At 31.5% G+C, this 19,267-nt stretch overlaps 1 protein-coding gene across 2 annotated transcripts in view; it reads left to right on the forward strand.

Moving 5' to 3' along the window:
• The window catches only part of LOC118183048 (uncharacterized), a 204,291-nt gene that overhangs the window by 118,459 nt on the left and 66,565 nt on the right, over window positions 1-19,267 (forward strand). The window contains exons 2-3 of one of the 2 annotated variants that reach the window (XM_085813322.1): window positions 6,722-6,802; window positions 7,419-7,520. In XM_085813322.1, coding sequence (XP_085669448.1) covers window positions 7,486-7,520 — 35 coding nt within the window. In that variant the 5' untranslated portion in view covers window positions 6,722-6,802; window positions 7,419-7,485. The remainder of the gene's footprint in view (window positions 1-6,721; window positions 6,803-7,418; window positions 7,521-19,267) is intronic. The other variant, XM_085813323.1, reaches the window with a different exon arrangement.

The following is a 19,267-nucleotide window of genomic DNA, read 5'->3' on the forward strand; positions in this document are numbered from 1 at the left end:
GCATTTTTGTTGTGATAATAATAAATTTTTGTTCATTTTTCATCGGACTCGTGCATTCATTTCATAACGAACCCGTACGCACGCAACAGTATTCATCGGCTCCTTTTCTACAACTTCTTCTGACGTTGGCAACCTCTAACCAATTACATAATTCTCCAAGCTGAGTGAAGAAATGGAGACGCAGACGAGCGTTGAGACGCTGCGACGGAAGCATGGATGATGCAGCTTGAAGTGTGAAATCAAAACAATAGGAACTTTTTTGATGATGTGATTCAGTCTGATAATGCGATGATACTGCATTGTTATGATGCTATAGATTGAATTTCTCATTTTATTTTCATCTTACTTCTTTTCATTCTGTACATATTATTTCATGTTAATTGTTTCGTTATTAAAAAGCTGTAGAATGCCACTACTTTCTTCGTTATTAATCCCAACCTCATCCTACATAAATATGTAGCCATTGCCCAGTAAAAAATACTTTTATATATCACGCTTCAGTATATTGGCATTTGGCAAAGTACTGTGTATTTGATTTTAGCTTCAGATTTAACCTGTTACTGATTAATAAAATTGAACTTAATTAATTTTTCTTAATTTAAAGTAAAAACAACTTTTATATCCTTATTGTACGAAAATAGAAATATTTTTTATTAAACTGCATAATCCTGGTTCCAGTAAATTCCGATAAATGAAACAAAAAATAAAATCTTCTTACTAACATTACAAAAAATATACATTTGGAATACCTACAGACATTCAGGCAGATAGCAAGATACAGTGCGTACTTTGCGATAAATTATAAATACAATCATGCAGTAACAAAACACAGTTATCTAGTTTATATGTATATTTGAATAAACATCCATATAAATTGTGCTGACCTTCAACACGAGGATTCTGTTGTATAGCGTGGAATAATAAGCTTCGGGATATGTATTTTAATTCAACAAAAATATTGTGTATTAATTTTCGAGGTCCTAAGAATTCTCGAAATTAAGCTCATGTGACTTGAACAGTGGAAAGGAAAATCTTTTACGTTCGAGAAAACATAGCTAAAGCATAAAACTACTTTCCGTTTTCTAAAGCAATTCAAAGAGGATTATATCCATATATCATTCTCTTTCTTTTTATTTTTAAAAATGATCCTCGTTATGAAAAGTTTTTTAAGCAGATTTTGGATAATGGTAAACACTTTGTCTCATTAAAGCGATAATTTATGACGAAAAGCGAGAATCGTTTCGGAGAAACATGTAGGATGGAATCTTTCAAAACAAAAGCGTCTGTATGGGGAAACTGTTGCCCATTCTTTTTTCATTCCCGGAAATGGCCCGAAACAAGCCATGGAATGTCACGATGTTACCAAACAGATTCTGAGCACCGGGAGGGGGGAGGATGAACAATTTGTGCACACAATTTCACTCGAAAATAGTATATTTCAAACATATTTTTTTATCAGTAGAGCTGTTAAAAAGAATAAATCAAATTGTTACTGAATGCAATTATTGCTAATCTGTTGTTGCTATTGCCCCAAAAATGTTGGTGAAAAATTTTCATGAAGAGAATTTGTTGGATATTCATATTTGGCAATCTGTTATTGTTCTTTAATGTTATTTTCTAACCAAACACTTAAGACTTTTCTAGATTTCTTATGCCTATAAAGTGCAGTAAAATATCTGGAACATTAATGACACTTTACTTCACATTTATTCACTAGTTAATTATTTCTAAACTTTATTGTCCTACCAGTGGCAGAGCGGTTAAGACCACTGAATACTAAAAGTTCGGCCCGGGTTTGATCCTAGACGAGCGGGATTCTGTATGTATAATAATATGTATTTATCTGTATGTATCATGAGTAGGCGTCAATTTCCTTTATAGAATTCTTCATAGAGGTGTCCTTCTCTAGGCAGTTCGCCTCGTAGGCTTTGTCCTATTAAAAAAATGTAATCATCCAAATGTTATTGGTACGTGCTAAATGACTTACCACAGATCTATTAAAGATTTACCTCATTATATGACTTTTAAACAATGGGGGAGGGGGTGAAAGGTTTTTTCCTTAAATTTTGTTTCATAGTCATTTGTCATAGCTATTATCACAACGAAGACTTTTAATTTGCACATTACAAACTATCTTAAAAATTTAATATATATGTATCATAAATTTATTAATTATAAAGTGATATTCATTTGTTTTGTTTGCATTGTTACAAGATAAATATAAATCTCTGTAAGTACTGTATTTAAATACAAGGTAAACAGATCGCCATAATATGGCTGTTGTTAAATACAAAGTAACACGTGTAAAAAAATGCACTAGAACTTAAGCCAGCTTAACAGTTCTGTATCATACTTTAAAGTTCAGTATTGCATTAATAAATAGAATTTCATACTTAAAACTGAACACTAAACTTATATTATTGTGCTTAAGTACAAAGTAAAAAAAAACTAGCTTTAGTTATTATGAGGGACGAAAGACAACCGTGTTTCATGTTCAGTTCCTCTTTTAAAAATAAAATTTAAATAAATAAATTTAAAAATCTGAAAGGTTTCATACTTTAAAGGTAGCACAAAAAGGTTTGTAAGGGTTTTTAATCTCTTCCTAAACTCACCGTCTACCAGTTTTCTATTACATTCACTCCTACTAACCTTTTTTTTTTTTTTTTTTTTTTTTTTTTTTTTTGTGTGTGTGTGTGTGTGTATGCGTCTTTTTAGCTTTATTATTAAGCATAATTTTCTTCGCCATACACAAATCGAAAGCAAAATTATAAACATTTTAAAAGCAGCACAGCACTGTACGTTTAGAATTTCCGATGCAGCTTTAAGTGTTGTACATTTTACTGTTTTTTTTTTTTTTTTTTTTTTCTCTCAGTCTTTTCTCAGTTTATCCTATCAGTGTTCAGTTTTCTTACTAAGATTACTTACTCTTAATAATTATAAATTTTATAAAATAATTATAAAATTTAAAATCTTCATGCAATAAAAGCAAATTTAATGACTGAGTTTTTAAAAATGGGCATACGCATATTAAGAAAATTCAACTGGCATTTAATAAATCAAGTACTTTATTAAAATTCTTGAAGACGTGATTTTCTTAGTATAATTTGATAAAAATATTTCAAAAACTGCTCAAATATTCAGCATTTACCCAGAATCATTTTTGAATCAAAATAGATACTGAAAGGAGAACACTATTTCAAGAACTAATACGAATAAACACCAACATGAAACGCTAAATTCTGTCTCAAAAACTAAAAATGTAGCACTCAGGACTACAAGATGACATTAGTGATTAAGATTCACTGAAATTCTTTGAAAACGTTGCTTTCTTATTTTAATAAAGCTTTTATTGGACATCAGAAAAATTACAATTTTCACATCTGAGTTGAAGTGTTTAACGGCATTTAAATTAAGATTTGAAAATTCGATTGAAGAAAGCGCATTGAGTTTTCATATTTCGTTTCTTTTACAGATTTCGTGAGTTTCAAGGATTCAAATATCAAATCCTAAATTTAAGAAATAATTATTCTTGTTTAAAACTTATAAACCAAGTACAAAAAACGTGAATGTTTTTATGACGAAACTTAGACGTCATTGACAATATGACAACACCATGTATACAGGAAATAAACTCGCTTTTATCTGATGTTTCATTTTTTCATTTTAAACATTTATCTTTTAAAATATTTGGAAAGAATTAGAAACAGGACCACCAGACAGCAGACTGAACGTGTTTTTCCATCTTAATTGCTTTTAAACAGGCGATTAAAGACTAGTTTGAACTACTGAGATTATTGAACACGGAAATAAGGCACAGCAGCATGAAATGAAAGTGGCTTAGAATGATAAATAAAATGAAAAGGATGACATGCTTTTCCTTTCTGTGTCACTTTCTGTGCCTTCGACTGGGGATATAAACAAAATCTTTTTAGAACCGATAGGTTGGTAAGTTTTAACTTTAACAAAAAATATTTTTCTTCTCACTCAACAAGGAGAAATTAGGTTCAGATCTTTATAACGTTTTAAGTTGTTTTTAAAAGCATACCACTTAATTTGCAATTTTATCTCAAATTCAGCATCTGTTGAACGAGGAGCTGCAATGCTTTTCATACTGCCAATCGTTAAGGAAAGATACTAGAGCAGCGAAATTTCACATAACATAATCTTGTATCAAAATAGAGCAGCTCAAAAATGCGAAACTTATAGAATTTTAAAAGTAAGGTCATCTTTCCAAATTTGATAGCAAGTAACTGAGTAACCGAGCAAAAAAAAAAAAAAAAAAAAAAAAGAGAGAGAGACAGTCTCGCGCGATGGCTATAAAAGTGTTTTTCACCGTACAGTTTTGTTTGCCATTACTCGCTTTGAAATCGTTGAGTTTGTTAATCAAAAATTCGTTAAAGGTTTTACGAAATATGAAGTAGACGATAAAATAAATTCGAAATTCAAAATTCGGGCTTTCTATTGCCCAGGGTGGAAGGCTATGTTATTCAAAATTTGATAGTTCTAGGCACGGTTGTTTTTTCACAGTGCGATAAGCATACATACATTCATGCAGATTCTTCACTATTTAATTTCTTTAAATATAATACAGTGCTATAATATTTTTTGGCAACAATTTGAGAAGTAACACAACGCTTTTAGTGATTCGACGCAAAATGCCGTTTCTAGACTAATATTCCCTCTTGGCTAACGTCCCTTTGGGCTAAAAAAAATCGTTAAACTTTCTACGTATTCCGAGACATAAATTGTGTCTGATTATAATCATTTTAAGCTTTAGAATTGGCTGTTCAAGGTCAGTTTTTCCCTTCTGGCTTGCACTATAATCAAAGTAACTAACCTCACCTGCGGAAGATAGCCGAGTCCCCTAATTTTTTCTCCCGACTCTATTTCGTTTAGCTTGTTTCTATAATTTCATAAACTAAAATTAGTGAGTAGAATGTTGAATTATTCTGGAAAACTAAAATCATTTTTGATCATCAGCATTAATTTTTTTTCCCCCGAAGAAAAAGAGCAACCCCAAATTTTATTCTTTTAATTATCTAGGAATATTTATTTATAAGTTAAACAGTAAAAGTTTCGGAAAACAAAATGAAAAGAAATAATTGAGAGAACTAGATTTTTACAAGTTAGCAAATACAGCTCAATTTTATAAATAAAGTTTTAGTAGGATGAAATTATTTTATAAACTAAAGTATTTATTTTTTTTTTTTTTTAATTCTTGCAATTTGAAAACTGTAATTTACAGAGTCTAATACTTCGAAGAAGTATTTATCATTAGTTCGTACTTGAACTTGAATCGTTCAATTCCTTGGTTGTTATAGTAACTCCCATCAAAACCGAAAAATGAGGAAATTTATGACCTATATGTAAGTAATTGTCATTCGTATTTTTATACTAAAAGACTTAGTAGTGCAGAGATGATTCCCTTTTAATGACAAATGCCTTCTATGCCTTTCTAACGCTTTCCTGTTTTTTTATTAATAAATTTAAGATTGAACTTGAAGGTTTTTAATTATTTAAGTACAGGATAAAAAAAGGGCAAATTAAATCTATAAATAAATAACAAAAATTAAGTGTATTCTAAAGCTAATTGTATTTTTTTTCCGCAACTCGCCTTATTACTAGTATGCTTAATTTTAATTCGTTGGCTATGTATTATAAAAAGTCCTTTTAATTAATAAAATATATTGAAGCACCGTTTGTACATATCTCAACAGTTCGCTCTAAAAAGAGCCAGCCGTATACAAATAAATAAAATAAAATAAAATAAAAACGCGTATAATCGAAATTTCAGCTTAAAACTGTGAACAGTTAAAACTGTGAACAGAATTATGATACAACTTCTAAACTAAAATTACACTATTGAGGCTGTATAAATTTAATTTGATCACACTGCTTTTAGTTTATTTTTATTCATATGACTTCTTTGAGGTTTTTTGAAATACTTTTGAAAAAGTTATTATATTTCCTTTTTGAAGTCATAAAATTGAATATAATCAAATTATAAAATAGTTAATTTAAAAACGAGATAGAATGTAATTTGATTATAATTGCTCGCTTCGAATAAACACATTTCTCATCAGAAAAATTTGATACATTCCCACATAGATGCAAAATTTAATTTTTCCTCTCGAAAAATACCTTGAAGTTTCATCCCATGTACCGTTTGGTTTTGAGCTCCACTTATAGCAATAACAAGAAAGCAAATAGCAAACAACAACCTATCATGAGCTGTTACCAAATGATACACTGTTTACCAAATGGTGCAGGAATGAAATATAATCGCCTTCAGCAAACTCGTCTGGTCAGCAGACTCCAGTATGTAAGCTATCCATCCAAGTGACTTCCTTTCCTTGCCAGCCAGATTTGAGCATGTGTTCAATATGAGGTATCGCATGTCTTCATTTCTCTCCTCGTATTCTAATGTAAAACTCCCAAATGCTACCGAAACAAAGAATTAACTTTTTGAATAGATTATTTGAACTGTGAGAAAAAAAAAATAGCGATAAATTAATGAGGGACGTAAAAGCGAGAAATGTATAAACGACGTTTCACTGTATAAGTTTTTTTTTTTTTTTTTTTTTTTATTTCATGTAAGTAATTATTGACAGGCTGCTGTGTAATATATCAATACTCATTTGGAAAATTTAATATGCATTTACTCCTATAATATGTGACATAAAAAATATGCATAAAATATTAATTACTTTCTTATTTTTAGGTTGTTTGCTTACTATCCTGCGGCAACAAAAAGGAAAATTGAAAACCCATGCTTAGGATAGCATCGTAGTTTGTTTTTCTTGTAAGTACTTTACCATTTGCAATTTTAGAAATTTGTCTACTAAATTTCTTTTTTTTTTTAATTGCCGTTAAGTATTCATTTTACCTTGATTTATTTACCTCTACACGTTTAAAATATTCACATGATGAACAAGTCAATATATTAAAAATTTTTAAAGATATGAGCTTATAGAGTTAAACTTCGACAGAATAATGAAAACTCTTCGGAGCTTGAAAAGAGTGAAAATTATTATGATGATTAACTACAGTGTCAAAAGCTAGGTTATAGTTCTATATATATATTCTTTCTTTACGGCGGGCACTAGCCATTTTTAGGCTTTCGCCACTACTAAAACCGGGAGCGGTGGTGATTTTATTATGGAGGCACCTCATAGGCGACCACCATTACCTCCTATAAAGGAACAGACAAATTACATCCATGCCTTCTCCGGGATTATATATCTATATATATAGTATAAATTAATAGCATTTAATTAAATTTCTTTAATTTTTTTCATCCGTTTATATATATAAACAAATATGTATATATATTAATGTGGAAGAAAACGTTGCAAAATTTACTTTATTTATTTATAAAATATTTCTTAGCCTTTATATAAATAATTGATTAATTATAGGATATAAAGCAAAAAATTGGAAAGAAATCCTAAATTAAACAACACTTATGAATGCACATACAGGCATATGCAGGTTCTTTTTACAATTTCGAAGCTGAGGAGGTAAAGTTAATTTTCATTTTACCATTTCTTGTCTTTTATACAATCCTCTTAACTTCCAGCTTTAATTTTTGCCTGTTTTTTGAAAAATGTATTTTTATTATCCAGTTTCTAGAATTTCTACGCATTGTGTTGGAACAATTATATTTTTAGCTTTTGTCGTTTATTTTGAAAATTCAATTTATTTTATAGATTGCATTTTGACTTTTACATTTCACTTTGGGTTTCAACAATGTTTCTTTTTTTTCTAGTACCCCATATCTTGTTCCTATGTTTTGGTTTGGCTTATTGACTATTTTCCTTCTTAAATCTAAATTGAAATTAAATTTTTGAAAATTTAGTTACCTTTAGCTTCTTACTTTTTATTATTATTATTATTATTATTATTATTATTTATTATTTATTATTATTATTTCCGCGTTTATAAAGGTTAGGCAATTTTGCCTTTTCTGTAATTTTGGCTTTCCCAATTGTCTTAGTCTTAGCAATTTGTATATACTATCTCTTTGGTATTCCAAGTTACTACTTAAAAAAAAATTAAATCAAAAACATTGATGATTACATTTAAAAAAATTTTTAAATTGGTAATACTACTCTAAATTTTGTATAAATATATTCTCATTTAATTTAAAATTTAAAAACGAGTTTATTCGATTTATTTCTTCTACACGTCATCCAAATAAAATTCAGAAACGTGGTTCTGTGTTTAATTCTTTCTGCTGCTTCTTTACAAGACTAAAGAATTATCAATTATTGTTCATTAGTTATTAATTTTTATTTAATGATTATTGATTTAGTTTTCTTATTTTACTTTTATTTCAGTTTCGTTTTTAATGTTTTTTTCTTTCAGTTCCTTTTATTTTGTACCTTTCTGTTGGACAGTTTATCACTCTTATAGTACAGTTCAATATCTCTCGCTCTACTGGGCCGACTGACGAAATTCAAATTCGAAAACGCGACTTAGGATATATATTAGATTTATACATATATTAGATTTATATATATTATCGTCATTTCGTCATTAAATTTGAAAACGCGCCAATATGTAAATTCATGTATATCTTAGAAAATTTTAAATAAAAACTCTAATTTTTTGCAGGTGTGCCTAAAAATACACCTACTTTAAGATGATGTTAAAAATTTTATAGGTTTATAATACAAAAATTTTTTTAGAAAAAGCTATAAAAATATTTGAAAATACAAATTTTAAAAATAAATTATAAAAAAATGTGTGAATTATATTTGGATTAAGCCTAAATTCCGAAACCTGAAAGAAGGACTCATGTCAGTTTAATAAAAAATCTGATGTGTACACCACATGAGTTCTTTGTACGGAATATTAAATTATATGCATTTTTTCTTGCATTTTATTTAAACTTATCAGATTGAATTAAACCTACATCGCCGACAGCGCATAAACCACAATAGAATAAATGCATTCTTTAAAATTCACTTTGTTTCCCATAGCGACACTCTGGCGCTAGGTTTACTTAACAGTATTATATTTCATTCATATTATAACTCAGAATGCACAAAATGTATATCATATAAAGAATTATCTAATCGTTGCCACATGTTCTATTCAAATACTATAGAACTATGTATAAAAGCTAGAACTATGTATAAAAGAAATTAAGCAAACAAAACAAAAAAGAAACAGTTTTTCACAGACGATTGAGTATTTCTCATTTAATTAATTCAGTTCTCACTTCGCGAGAAGGCAAAAATACATAAAAACTCAAAATATCTATATTAAAAATTACGAAGTAAATCTCAAACGCTTATTCCTCGAAAAAATTCCAGAAAGAATTAAGCATGATTTAATTGGCAATAATAAATGAATGTGTTATCTTTGTAATTGCGAAGCTAAGTTTCTCTAGATTGGCAACAAATCCACTAGTCTCCTGTTTCAAATGTAAACATCAATGGCCGCCATTAAAAACAGGCTTAGCGGCAATTAAACAACTTTAAAATTGCTGATAATTCTAAACATATTGCACACAGATTTACTAAAGTCATAAAATCCATAACCGGAAGATAAAAACAACATAATTCAATCATTTTTAAAGCAAAAAAATGTGCAATTTACAAACATATAAGAGTAAAGAAACTGAGATCACTGAGCCGGGTAGCAGAGTGGATATATATATAAATATATTTATATACGTTTGGTGCGGCCGATTGCAACCAAAATACGAGGTGCACATCTACACTTATAGCAGTCATATATACAAAATTTCAACGTTCTGAGGCTACTCGTTTTTGAGTTATGCGAGATCCGTACGTACGTACATACATACGTTCGTACAGACGCCACGAAAAATTCTCATCAGAATTAATTTTAAAGCAGTTTTATAATTTTTTGAGGGAAAAGAGTATTTTTTTTTTCTGTCCTTACGTACAGATATCACGCAAAAACATCGTTAAATTGCATTCGATAGCGGTCAAAATGGATATTTTCGTCGAAATGTGCTGCCTGAAACTTTCGCGATTACAATACTTTCTTTTTACTTCGTACAAGGAAGTAAAAAAGAGCTATTAATATATCAAATTCGATGAACATTGAGGCGATAAAATTTTGAGAGCTAAATCTTTAAAAACTACTTGTGCGATTTTTACTAACCTTGGCCGTTTGGCATAATTTGAGTCGTAGAATCGAAATATGGAAAAAAATTGGCATATCATTTGAGAAAAGATATGATTTTGTGTCAAAATACCTATGTTACAGCAATGTAACTCTAATACATATCCTAAGTCGCGCTTTCGAGACATGAAAAACGCAAGTCGAATTTCGTCAATTGGCCCGATAGAACAGGAGATATAGAATTGTCCCTTTTTTTTTTTTTTTTTAAACATAGTAATTCTCTATTGAATAAGATAAAACGCATTGCCTTGATTGCCTTGCCAAATTTTCACTTAAATTAAAACGCCAAAACTGTTGCATAGGGGGAAAAAATCTAAACACACTATTTTGTAGAGCACACAATTCTCTATCGAATAACGTAAAACGAATTGCCAAAACATTATATTTTTCTTGAAAAATTTTCACTAAAATTAAAACGCAAGATGGCCAACATAATACTTTTGTTTATTTATAAGCACGTAGATCGTGTATATTGTAAAAGAATAAAATAGTGATTAATTCCGCAATGATGCACTACAGAAAAATTTCTTAAAAAGAAAGAAAAGAAAATCTGAAATGTTTCAAATTTTAAATTACATCCAAAGGGGCGTTTTTGTAACGTTTTGTGTGTTACGTGTATTTATTAAATATCATGTTCTTTGCACTTAAACCCTCAAATTTAATTCAATAGCAATTTCGCAAAATAGTTCTAAAATGAGCATATCTTTAGAATTTCCGATACACAGTTCGACGCACTGGAGAGATAAAAAGGGGTTTTTTTTTCCCATAGAGTTTTGCCATTGCTCGCTTTTAAATCGTTGAAGTTGTTAATCAAAAATTCGTTAAAGTTTTACAAAATATGAAATCGATCATAAAACAAATTCCAAATTTCAAATTTGAGATTTCAGATGCCCATATTCACAGTAGAATTACGTCATTCAAAATTAGATGTCTCTAGATACCGTTGTTTTATCACAATGCGAGAAATATGCATACATTTATGCAAATTTTTCATTATTTAATTTCTTCAAATATAATGCAGGACTCTATTTGGTGGCAACAGTTTGAAAAGTGACATTTATAGGAGTCCGACGCAAAATGCCAAAACGAAAGTGATAGTCCTTCGGGACTCAAATCCCTTTGGACTAATAAACATGTTACTATTTATCAGAATAGAAATATGAAATAACAAATTAAACAGTCTCTTTTAATGGGTTACTCTGTATGAAAAGTTAAAATTTTATCTGACATGTTCCTTAATAATTAATAGCTATTTATTTTCTTCGCTTAGAACTGCGCATGTTATCCACTGTACAGCATCAGTTGCTTGGCGTAATAAAAAGCCTCTACCCCGGGTTCAATTGACGGAGCTTGAGCGTCTGCTTTAAAACACTGTTTCATCCATATCCCCCTTCTCCTTCCCCTCGCCGTTCGTTTCCTATCGCCTACCAAATGCGATGCTGAAGAATTGCGAGCATGATTGCGGTTTTCTTGCATCGGCAAGAGGAAGAGGTTGCTATTCTCTCCCGCTCGTCTCCGCATATCCACACACACACCGTGAGAAAATCTCGATTCAGCGGAGAGGAAAGCACTCTTTTCCTCTAATGGTGTAGAGGAGGGAGGGGAACTTATAGTCTGATGCGGGGGAAGCGTTCGGATGTCGATGAACTGGTCAGTTCCGTGGCCAGTTCCTCGTAGGTTTTTGACTGCGCTGGACGCCCGCTGTGAAAAGATGTTGAGCCTGCTGTCATCGAAAGCTCATTGTTGCTTTTTTGTTCATTTTATTCCCTTCTGTTTTAATGGATATTTAATTAAATCTATGGTAAAAGCTGAGATATCTAATGAACTCAAGTACAAGATGATCCTGCATTTTTGAGTGAAGGAAAATAAAAATGATTAGACATAAGATGCCAGGTATGGACCTAAAACTAAAATAGATAAACGTATTATGCTTTTTTCCCAGTTATATACGCTTATTTTCGAAACCATGACGGCTTCGCATGTCGTAAAGGCTGAAATATCAAGTCGCTTCACGTGCAAGATGACGATATATTAAAAAAAGAGAGAGGAAGAGAGAATTATATGCAAGCATATTAAAATATACGTAAATTTTGGGATAAATATACACATTAAGGATAGAAAGTCACTTCTGGAGTAGCAGACCATTTCCTAAGTCGACATTTTACGCTACGTGTGTGTATATATTTTATTTTCTAGCTGGATGCTCTAACAGCAATACTAGAAGCATACGTACAAAAAGAAGATCATATTATCCTTATAAAATTCCTTTTCGTTTCTACTTCAAATAATTCTCTTATTTGAAGTATTTCTTAAATATTTAAAGGGAATTATACAGTTTCTAAATTAAAATTTGAAATCAATATGAGAAAATTGGGGAATATAGCAAAAAATTACTATTTTATGTGTTAAATGTATAAAATGCAGTAAACACTCTTCTTGAAACTCCTCCTTTAGATGACTATCTTTAACAGTGACCAATATTTTTGAGAACATAGGTACTGAATATTATCTCTCTAAAACAACCATCTTGGCAGAAGACCAAAATTATCTAGAACCTTAGATGGTCATGTTAAAAAAGATTCACTGTATATAGCAGATTCTAACAATAAAGTAAACTTCATGGAATGGACATTATTAACTGTACATAAAATTAGGTAACATACATAAAGTCATTAGGTTATTCTGAAGCAGGACATGTGAAAAATGTGCAATGCCCTCGCCGGGACTCGAACCTTGACCTCTCGAATACGCGCCGAGTTTGCTACCGTTACATTACGAAGGCATGCTGGAAGAAGGGAGAAAATACATTACATACTCCCCCTTTTAAAGGACGACTGGGGATTAGGGGACCCCCATCGCCAAATAATGGTGGTGACGAACTATTGTCCACCACCTTTTTTAGTCCAAGCGCCACTAGTCATAAGGCTATTTTGAAGCAGGAGATGTAAAAAAATGTGCAATGCCGTCGTCGGAACTCGAACCTGGATCTCTCGAATACGCGCCGAGTATGCTAGCGTTTCACCCCGAAGTTTGAAAAGGGAGAAAATACATTATACGCACGTAAGACTTGATAGGATGTCTTCTTGATCCCCAATGTAAGCTTCGCATCTCTGTACTCGAATCTTTCACTAAATTACTTTATAACAGGACATGGACCCTTCCCCACATATTTCTACGGAAATTTGAAATTTGAAGAAATTTGGCAAATTCTGATATCTGTATATGTGGGGAACATTGAACTCCTGATCATTACACTTTCTCATGCCCCTTAACTGAGGATATTCACATAAAATCCCCAAGAACTGATCTCCTGGCATTCCAAAGGTTTAAAGATAAACATCAGTATCCAAAGTTTCAGAAAATTATGCAGCGACACTTTTCCTAAGGCCTAGATCTCTGTCAAGTGTAAATCCACATACTGCTTAGTGAACTTTTACATGCTGTGATTATGGAAAAAAATGGCTCCGCTCGTGAACGTTATAAACTGCAATAAACCAATATATCTGAAATAACCCATGGACACCCACCTCTTTATCATTATTATTACAATTCATTTTAACACTGTGTTGCCAGTACTAATTATAATTATCTCATTATGTTTATCTGTTTATTAATTATGTTTATCTCCTATTTTATTGCACCAAATCAGATGTTCAATTTATCTTGTGAATCTCAAATTGTATTCCGACTGTTTTGTAATCTACTTATGTCCTACATCATTATTTTTAATAAATACTGGATGCGGGGCGTACTGTGGGATTGCACAAAGTACCATAATAGGCAAACTCTAAACCTTTTGAAAAGCTTTAGTCTATATGTAAATTCCTATAAAACTTGCAAATCCTCCCTTTAAAAAAAAAAAAAAAAAAAAAAAAAGAGTTAGTATTAAAAAAAAAAAAAAAAAAAAGTTAGTATGGGAAGGCATTACCAGTTGACCTATGGTACATCGCTGATGTTCCCCATACTTTTACCTTTACCTTTACCTTCATAACGGTGCTCGATCAATAGGATGTCTTCATAACGGTGCGCACACCTTTATGCAAGTCCTTCCTTTTCTAAAAGCCTAAAACATTCATAGGAGTTCCGTGGCATAAGGGTGTCCGGACTTTTATGAAGATCGGTTTCTAATTTGAAAAAAGTAATATAAAGATGTGATCACCTTTATGCAAATCGCCGGTATCTTTAAGCAAGGAAATTACTGTACTAAAAAACTAAAGTCTTCATAAAGAAACCCGGTATAAAGGAGCCTGCATTCTTATGAAGATAACTTTCTAGCTTGAAAAAAAAAAATATTCTTCATGAAAAAGAAGGGCATCTTTATGTTGGGGCAATGCTACGAAAGTGGAATTTTCGTTAGCTCTGTTGATCAGCCTAGACAACTGAAATCCTACTAGCTTAGCCATAAATTTGCCTTCACTTTTATGCAGATTGCTTTTTATAACTTAAAAACTGATCTTTGTAAGCAAGACGCAAGCTTTATAACAGGGTTATCTTTATGAAGGTTTCTAATTCTTCGAACTGTGGTCGACTTCCATAAAGGTGCTGGAACCTTGGGACAGGTCACCGATATGAAACAATTCCTAATTAGATACTGTATGTCACTGACCAATTAGCATCCGTCCGACGACTGTTGTTAAAGTAACTTCTCTATCTTAATTTGCAGAGTTTGATGTTCTTTGGTAGTATAAACTTAAGTCCATACTCCGTGTAGACGTAGAGCAAATTATCATTGCGTCTAAAAAGAACTGTGAAGTTTTAAGAAAGTTTAACAAACCTTTTTATTAAATCAGAACTGGAATTTTAATGGACGTCTCGTGCTTGACAAATGCAGCCAGCTACTTAATTAAAGTAACAGTCAATGTAATGGCGATGTAAATTAAAGTAACAGTCAATTTCAAGACTTAAAACTAAGTCTAATAGCCAAGGCTACACAATTGATTTAACGCGAAGTTGGTTCAAAGTTATCTTTAGCGTACTAATTTAAATATCTGCAACTATAATGCAAAGTCGAAGAATATAATCTCATCTGAGTTAGCAGAAACTTAGTAACGTGGCCTCGAGAGCCAGAAACACGCTCTGTCTTACAATCCGAAAACCTCACTTTTAATACTACTAATCTAATTTGCGTTCTGGTAGGAAAACGAAAAGAGAAAAGTGATAGTAATGATCTAAATCATAATAATTGGTTAGATTAACGTAATGAAACCTTATAATTATGAAAACTGACAAAATTTCGAGACATTATAAAAATTGCCAGACATATGACACAAAGAGCATGAAATGCACAAATGCTGTTGGTAAAATTGTACCGATGGGTTGGCTCGACGTTAAGTTGCCGCTAAACTACAACTTATAAAAAAACTCAATATTGTAAAATGAACTAGAATAAAGTACGTCTCTAGAATTAATTCATAAAATCCTTATAACACATGATCAGTACTGAGGAGAGTCGTCCAGACGGCATAGTGGTTAGGGTAGCCTACTGAAGTACAGAAAAGCCTGGGTTCGAATCCCGGAGAAGTGCTCTCCCTCAAAATCGGGGTTGAAAATAGAGGTCCAACTTCTCTTTGGAGTAGGTTCTGGCCACCATTCTTCTATGCAATATGGACAACTCTACTGTGGAGAAATGGTTGCTTTCAGGAAGGCCTTACCAAAAGCACCGGAATACGATCGACCAGCATATGATCCAAGCAACTTAAGCAAATTCAATAATGATGTAATAATGAGTGTGCAGAGACATTAGAAATTTCGGAAGCAGGCAAGATGAAATATGATCAATTGCCTTCGACGGGAATCGAACGACGGACCTCTGGAATACCGGCTCAATGTGCTGACCACTACACCACGAAGGCACGCGAGGAAGGCGGAAGAAATACCTTATATACTCCGCTTTTTAAAGGGCGACTGTTTTTTTCTCTTCCCCCCTTTTTTTATTTTATTTTATTTATTTATTTATTTATTTTAGGGGGAGTCAATCGCCAAATCCTAGTTGTGGAGAATCTCATCCAACACCCTTTTAGTTCGGGCGCCACTGTAGAGACATTAAGTTAATTGGAAAAGCTGGAAAGATGAAAAAATTAGCAACCGCCTTCGTCAGGAATCGAACCACGGACCTCTGGAATACCGGCTCAGCGTGCAGACAACTACACCACGAAGGCTGGCCAAGAAGGTGAAAGAAATACCTTATAAGTATAAAGAGGGCTAAGGCACATTTGACAGGATTGATACTATTTAGAATATCTACCCACATAACATCAATATGGTATAGGATTGAAACCGTCGTATTAGGATATAATAATGAGTAAAAAGAGACTAAGACACATTTGACAGGACTGATGTTATTTAGAATACGTACCAACATAACATCAATATGGCACGGCTAGAAATTGGCTTATAATCGGCATTGTCGTAGCGCAGACAAAGGCACGCAGTCAAGAAGATAAGAATTTAATAATAATAATAATAATAATAATGCTAATAATAATTAATATTTATAATGAATCGGATTGATGTCGCATTTTTAAATGCAGTACCGATCCTTTTCTGGCTGACGTTCAGCTTCCTAATCACAGATTCTTTACAGTGCTCACCCTATGCCACATTTTCCAACTGTGCGCATCTAATCAAAAGTAAAAAAATGGGAAGAAACAAAAGCAAAAGGAAATTGCTCGCTAATTTTGGATCTGCTAAGGAAATTTCTTATTCTTTGATGAACGGAAAATATGTTGCCAAAAAATTTAGGAAAACTCTTAACCTGTCTGTCTTAAGTCTGTGTCTCTAATGCTTATAATGTTTCTCGCTATGCGGAATTGTTTAGCCCTCCGGCATGAAAACGAATTTTATACTTGTTCTCAGCTTTGTTGTTCTTGTAGGAAAACAAATCGATCTTAGATAATGCGGTGCAGCCGATCGTAATCGATTTTTTCTGCATTCGCGAAGAAGAAATTGTGTTCTACTCTTAACTTCCTCTTTTATGCATATTGTTATGCGTTATTGTCCATTAGATTATTATCAATGAATTGAAAATTAATACTTATTGTTAGTAATTTAATGTTTCCTATGGGATAAATTCTTCAAACAATTGTACATGCTTTAGAGAAGCTTTTACAAGATATGCTTTCTTTTATATGCCTCTCCACAGCCTACATAATACCAAAAATATATTACATAAATTGAGAGCATTATGTAGACCACATACGAAATGTACAGGAAGATACCAAGACTTCTAAATCAAATATTTCAACCATATTCTTTCAATAATTTGTTGCAAACCAAAATGAGAAGCTATATTTGTTTTTGGTTGTTGATGGTAGCGAATTCGCGGTGAGATCGGATTAGCTTTATCTGTTTTGAATTAAGTTCTGTTGAACGGTTTAGTAGTTTAAGAGATAACTACTGTGAAATATTGCGATATCGTACGAACATCTCTGAAGCAATTTAAGTAGTTTGTTTTAGCTGTTGTGATAAGAATAAATTTTATTCACTTTTTATCTGATTTGTGCATTCAATTTTATTACGAACCCGTACGCACGCAATAATACCTTATATTTTAATAAGCTTACTTAACATATTTTTTTCAGTCTGCAGGTCGTTTAGCACGCCTTCGGTTAATCGGAAGTTCACTGAGTGTAATAAGATGTCCTTACAAATAAGAGCAAGTTAGAGCAAAGGTATTTTCTGAGAAGAATTATTAAACTGTTCTAAATACTACACCTTGATGTAAAAATAAGGAAAGACATTTTCTTTTAAAAAACAAAGTTTAAAGATTAAACTATAAACTAGACTAGCATATATCTTTCATTATGGCAGGCCCTAATTTAAGGACCTTTAATACTTTGATTTCATTTTGATCCTTGCCTGAAAGACTAAATTATGAGTCAAAACAGAAGGGAGATCTAAATATTGAAATTCTGATCAGAAAGGGTTCAAATGCAGGGAAATTTGTAATACATGTGCTTAAATTGGATTTTTCAATAGTATTGGGATATATAGTAGTAACTACCATAATATACTTTTCTAAATATCAAGTTGTACACAAGATAAACACTTTTCAGAAGGGCTATTTATTGCGTTGGACCAGCATTAAATCAAAGTCCAATTTTGGAGACTTAAACGAACAACTAAAAATAAGAAATAGGGAATTTATAAAATAAATTAAGAATATGTATTTATATCTAATCTGATGTCCTCCGTTGAGCATTTATAATAAATAATTTTAAATTAATTTTATTTTACTTAAATTAATTGTAAACTATATAAAATATTTTGTTCTACTTGTAGTTTCGATAGCAAAGGTCAATAATTGTTAGATATCAGCCATTAGACACAATTGAATTGAGAACTAGGTTTCATGCTTAACGCCATTGTTGCGTTGCGGAATAAAATAACTCTATTGCAGTTTTATTAAGTTTGCTCTAAATATGGTAAAGCACTTTAGATTTTACGACTTGCAAATCGTAAACAATTGATTTTGATTGAACTGCGAACTGCGGTAATATTTCATCGCCTTATTTGATGTTCACATTTTATCCGGAATCTTTTACTTTAAAAGTAATGATCCGTTATGGATGTGCATCTAACTTTATCGTTAAATTCGTTTCATTTTCATCTTTCATGGCTCTTTATGGCTATTTTTTCATTTTTATCTTCATGGCTACATCTGACGCGCAAATATCATAAGGAAAGAAGTTAATACTTGTACCTGTAACTGCAAAACAGATTAAGGAAGGAAATGTATAGTATTTCCAATCAGATTATTCACCAGAACTTAATAGTTTTGCTGTTAAAGCTCGGAGGTAACGAAACAAACACTGTTTCAATTTATTTAATAGCTAACAGAATGAATATGATATGATTCTGTGTTAATGATTTCAGATGCAGTAATTTATTTACAGAATAATTTTAAAGATGAAACACAAGCCTTTGAATATATTTTTCCAAAGTGGAATTAGTGATAATGGGAAAACACCTGTTTTTCAATGTCTCCAACTAAAATATTTTTAATTAAATGAAAAAATATTAATGAAATGAATTTATGTCTTAATTTTAAGATTAAATCTCGTATCATAAATTTCATTCTTGTGAAGATTAAGTGCAACATGATTTG

This window comes from Stegodyphus dumicola, chromosome 3 (assembly GCF_044657685.1).
Source record: "Stegodyphus dumicola isolate Sdum_Otavi_A_Nest chromosome 3, ASM4465768v1".
Lineage (NCBI taxonomy): Eukaryota > Metazoa > Arthropoda > Arachnida > Araneae > Eresidae > Stegodyphus > Stegodyphus dumicola.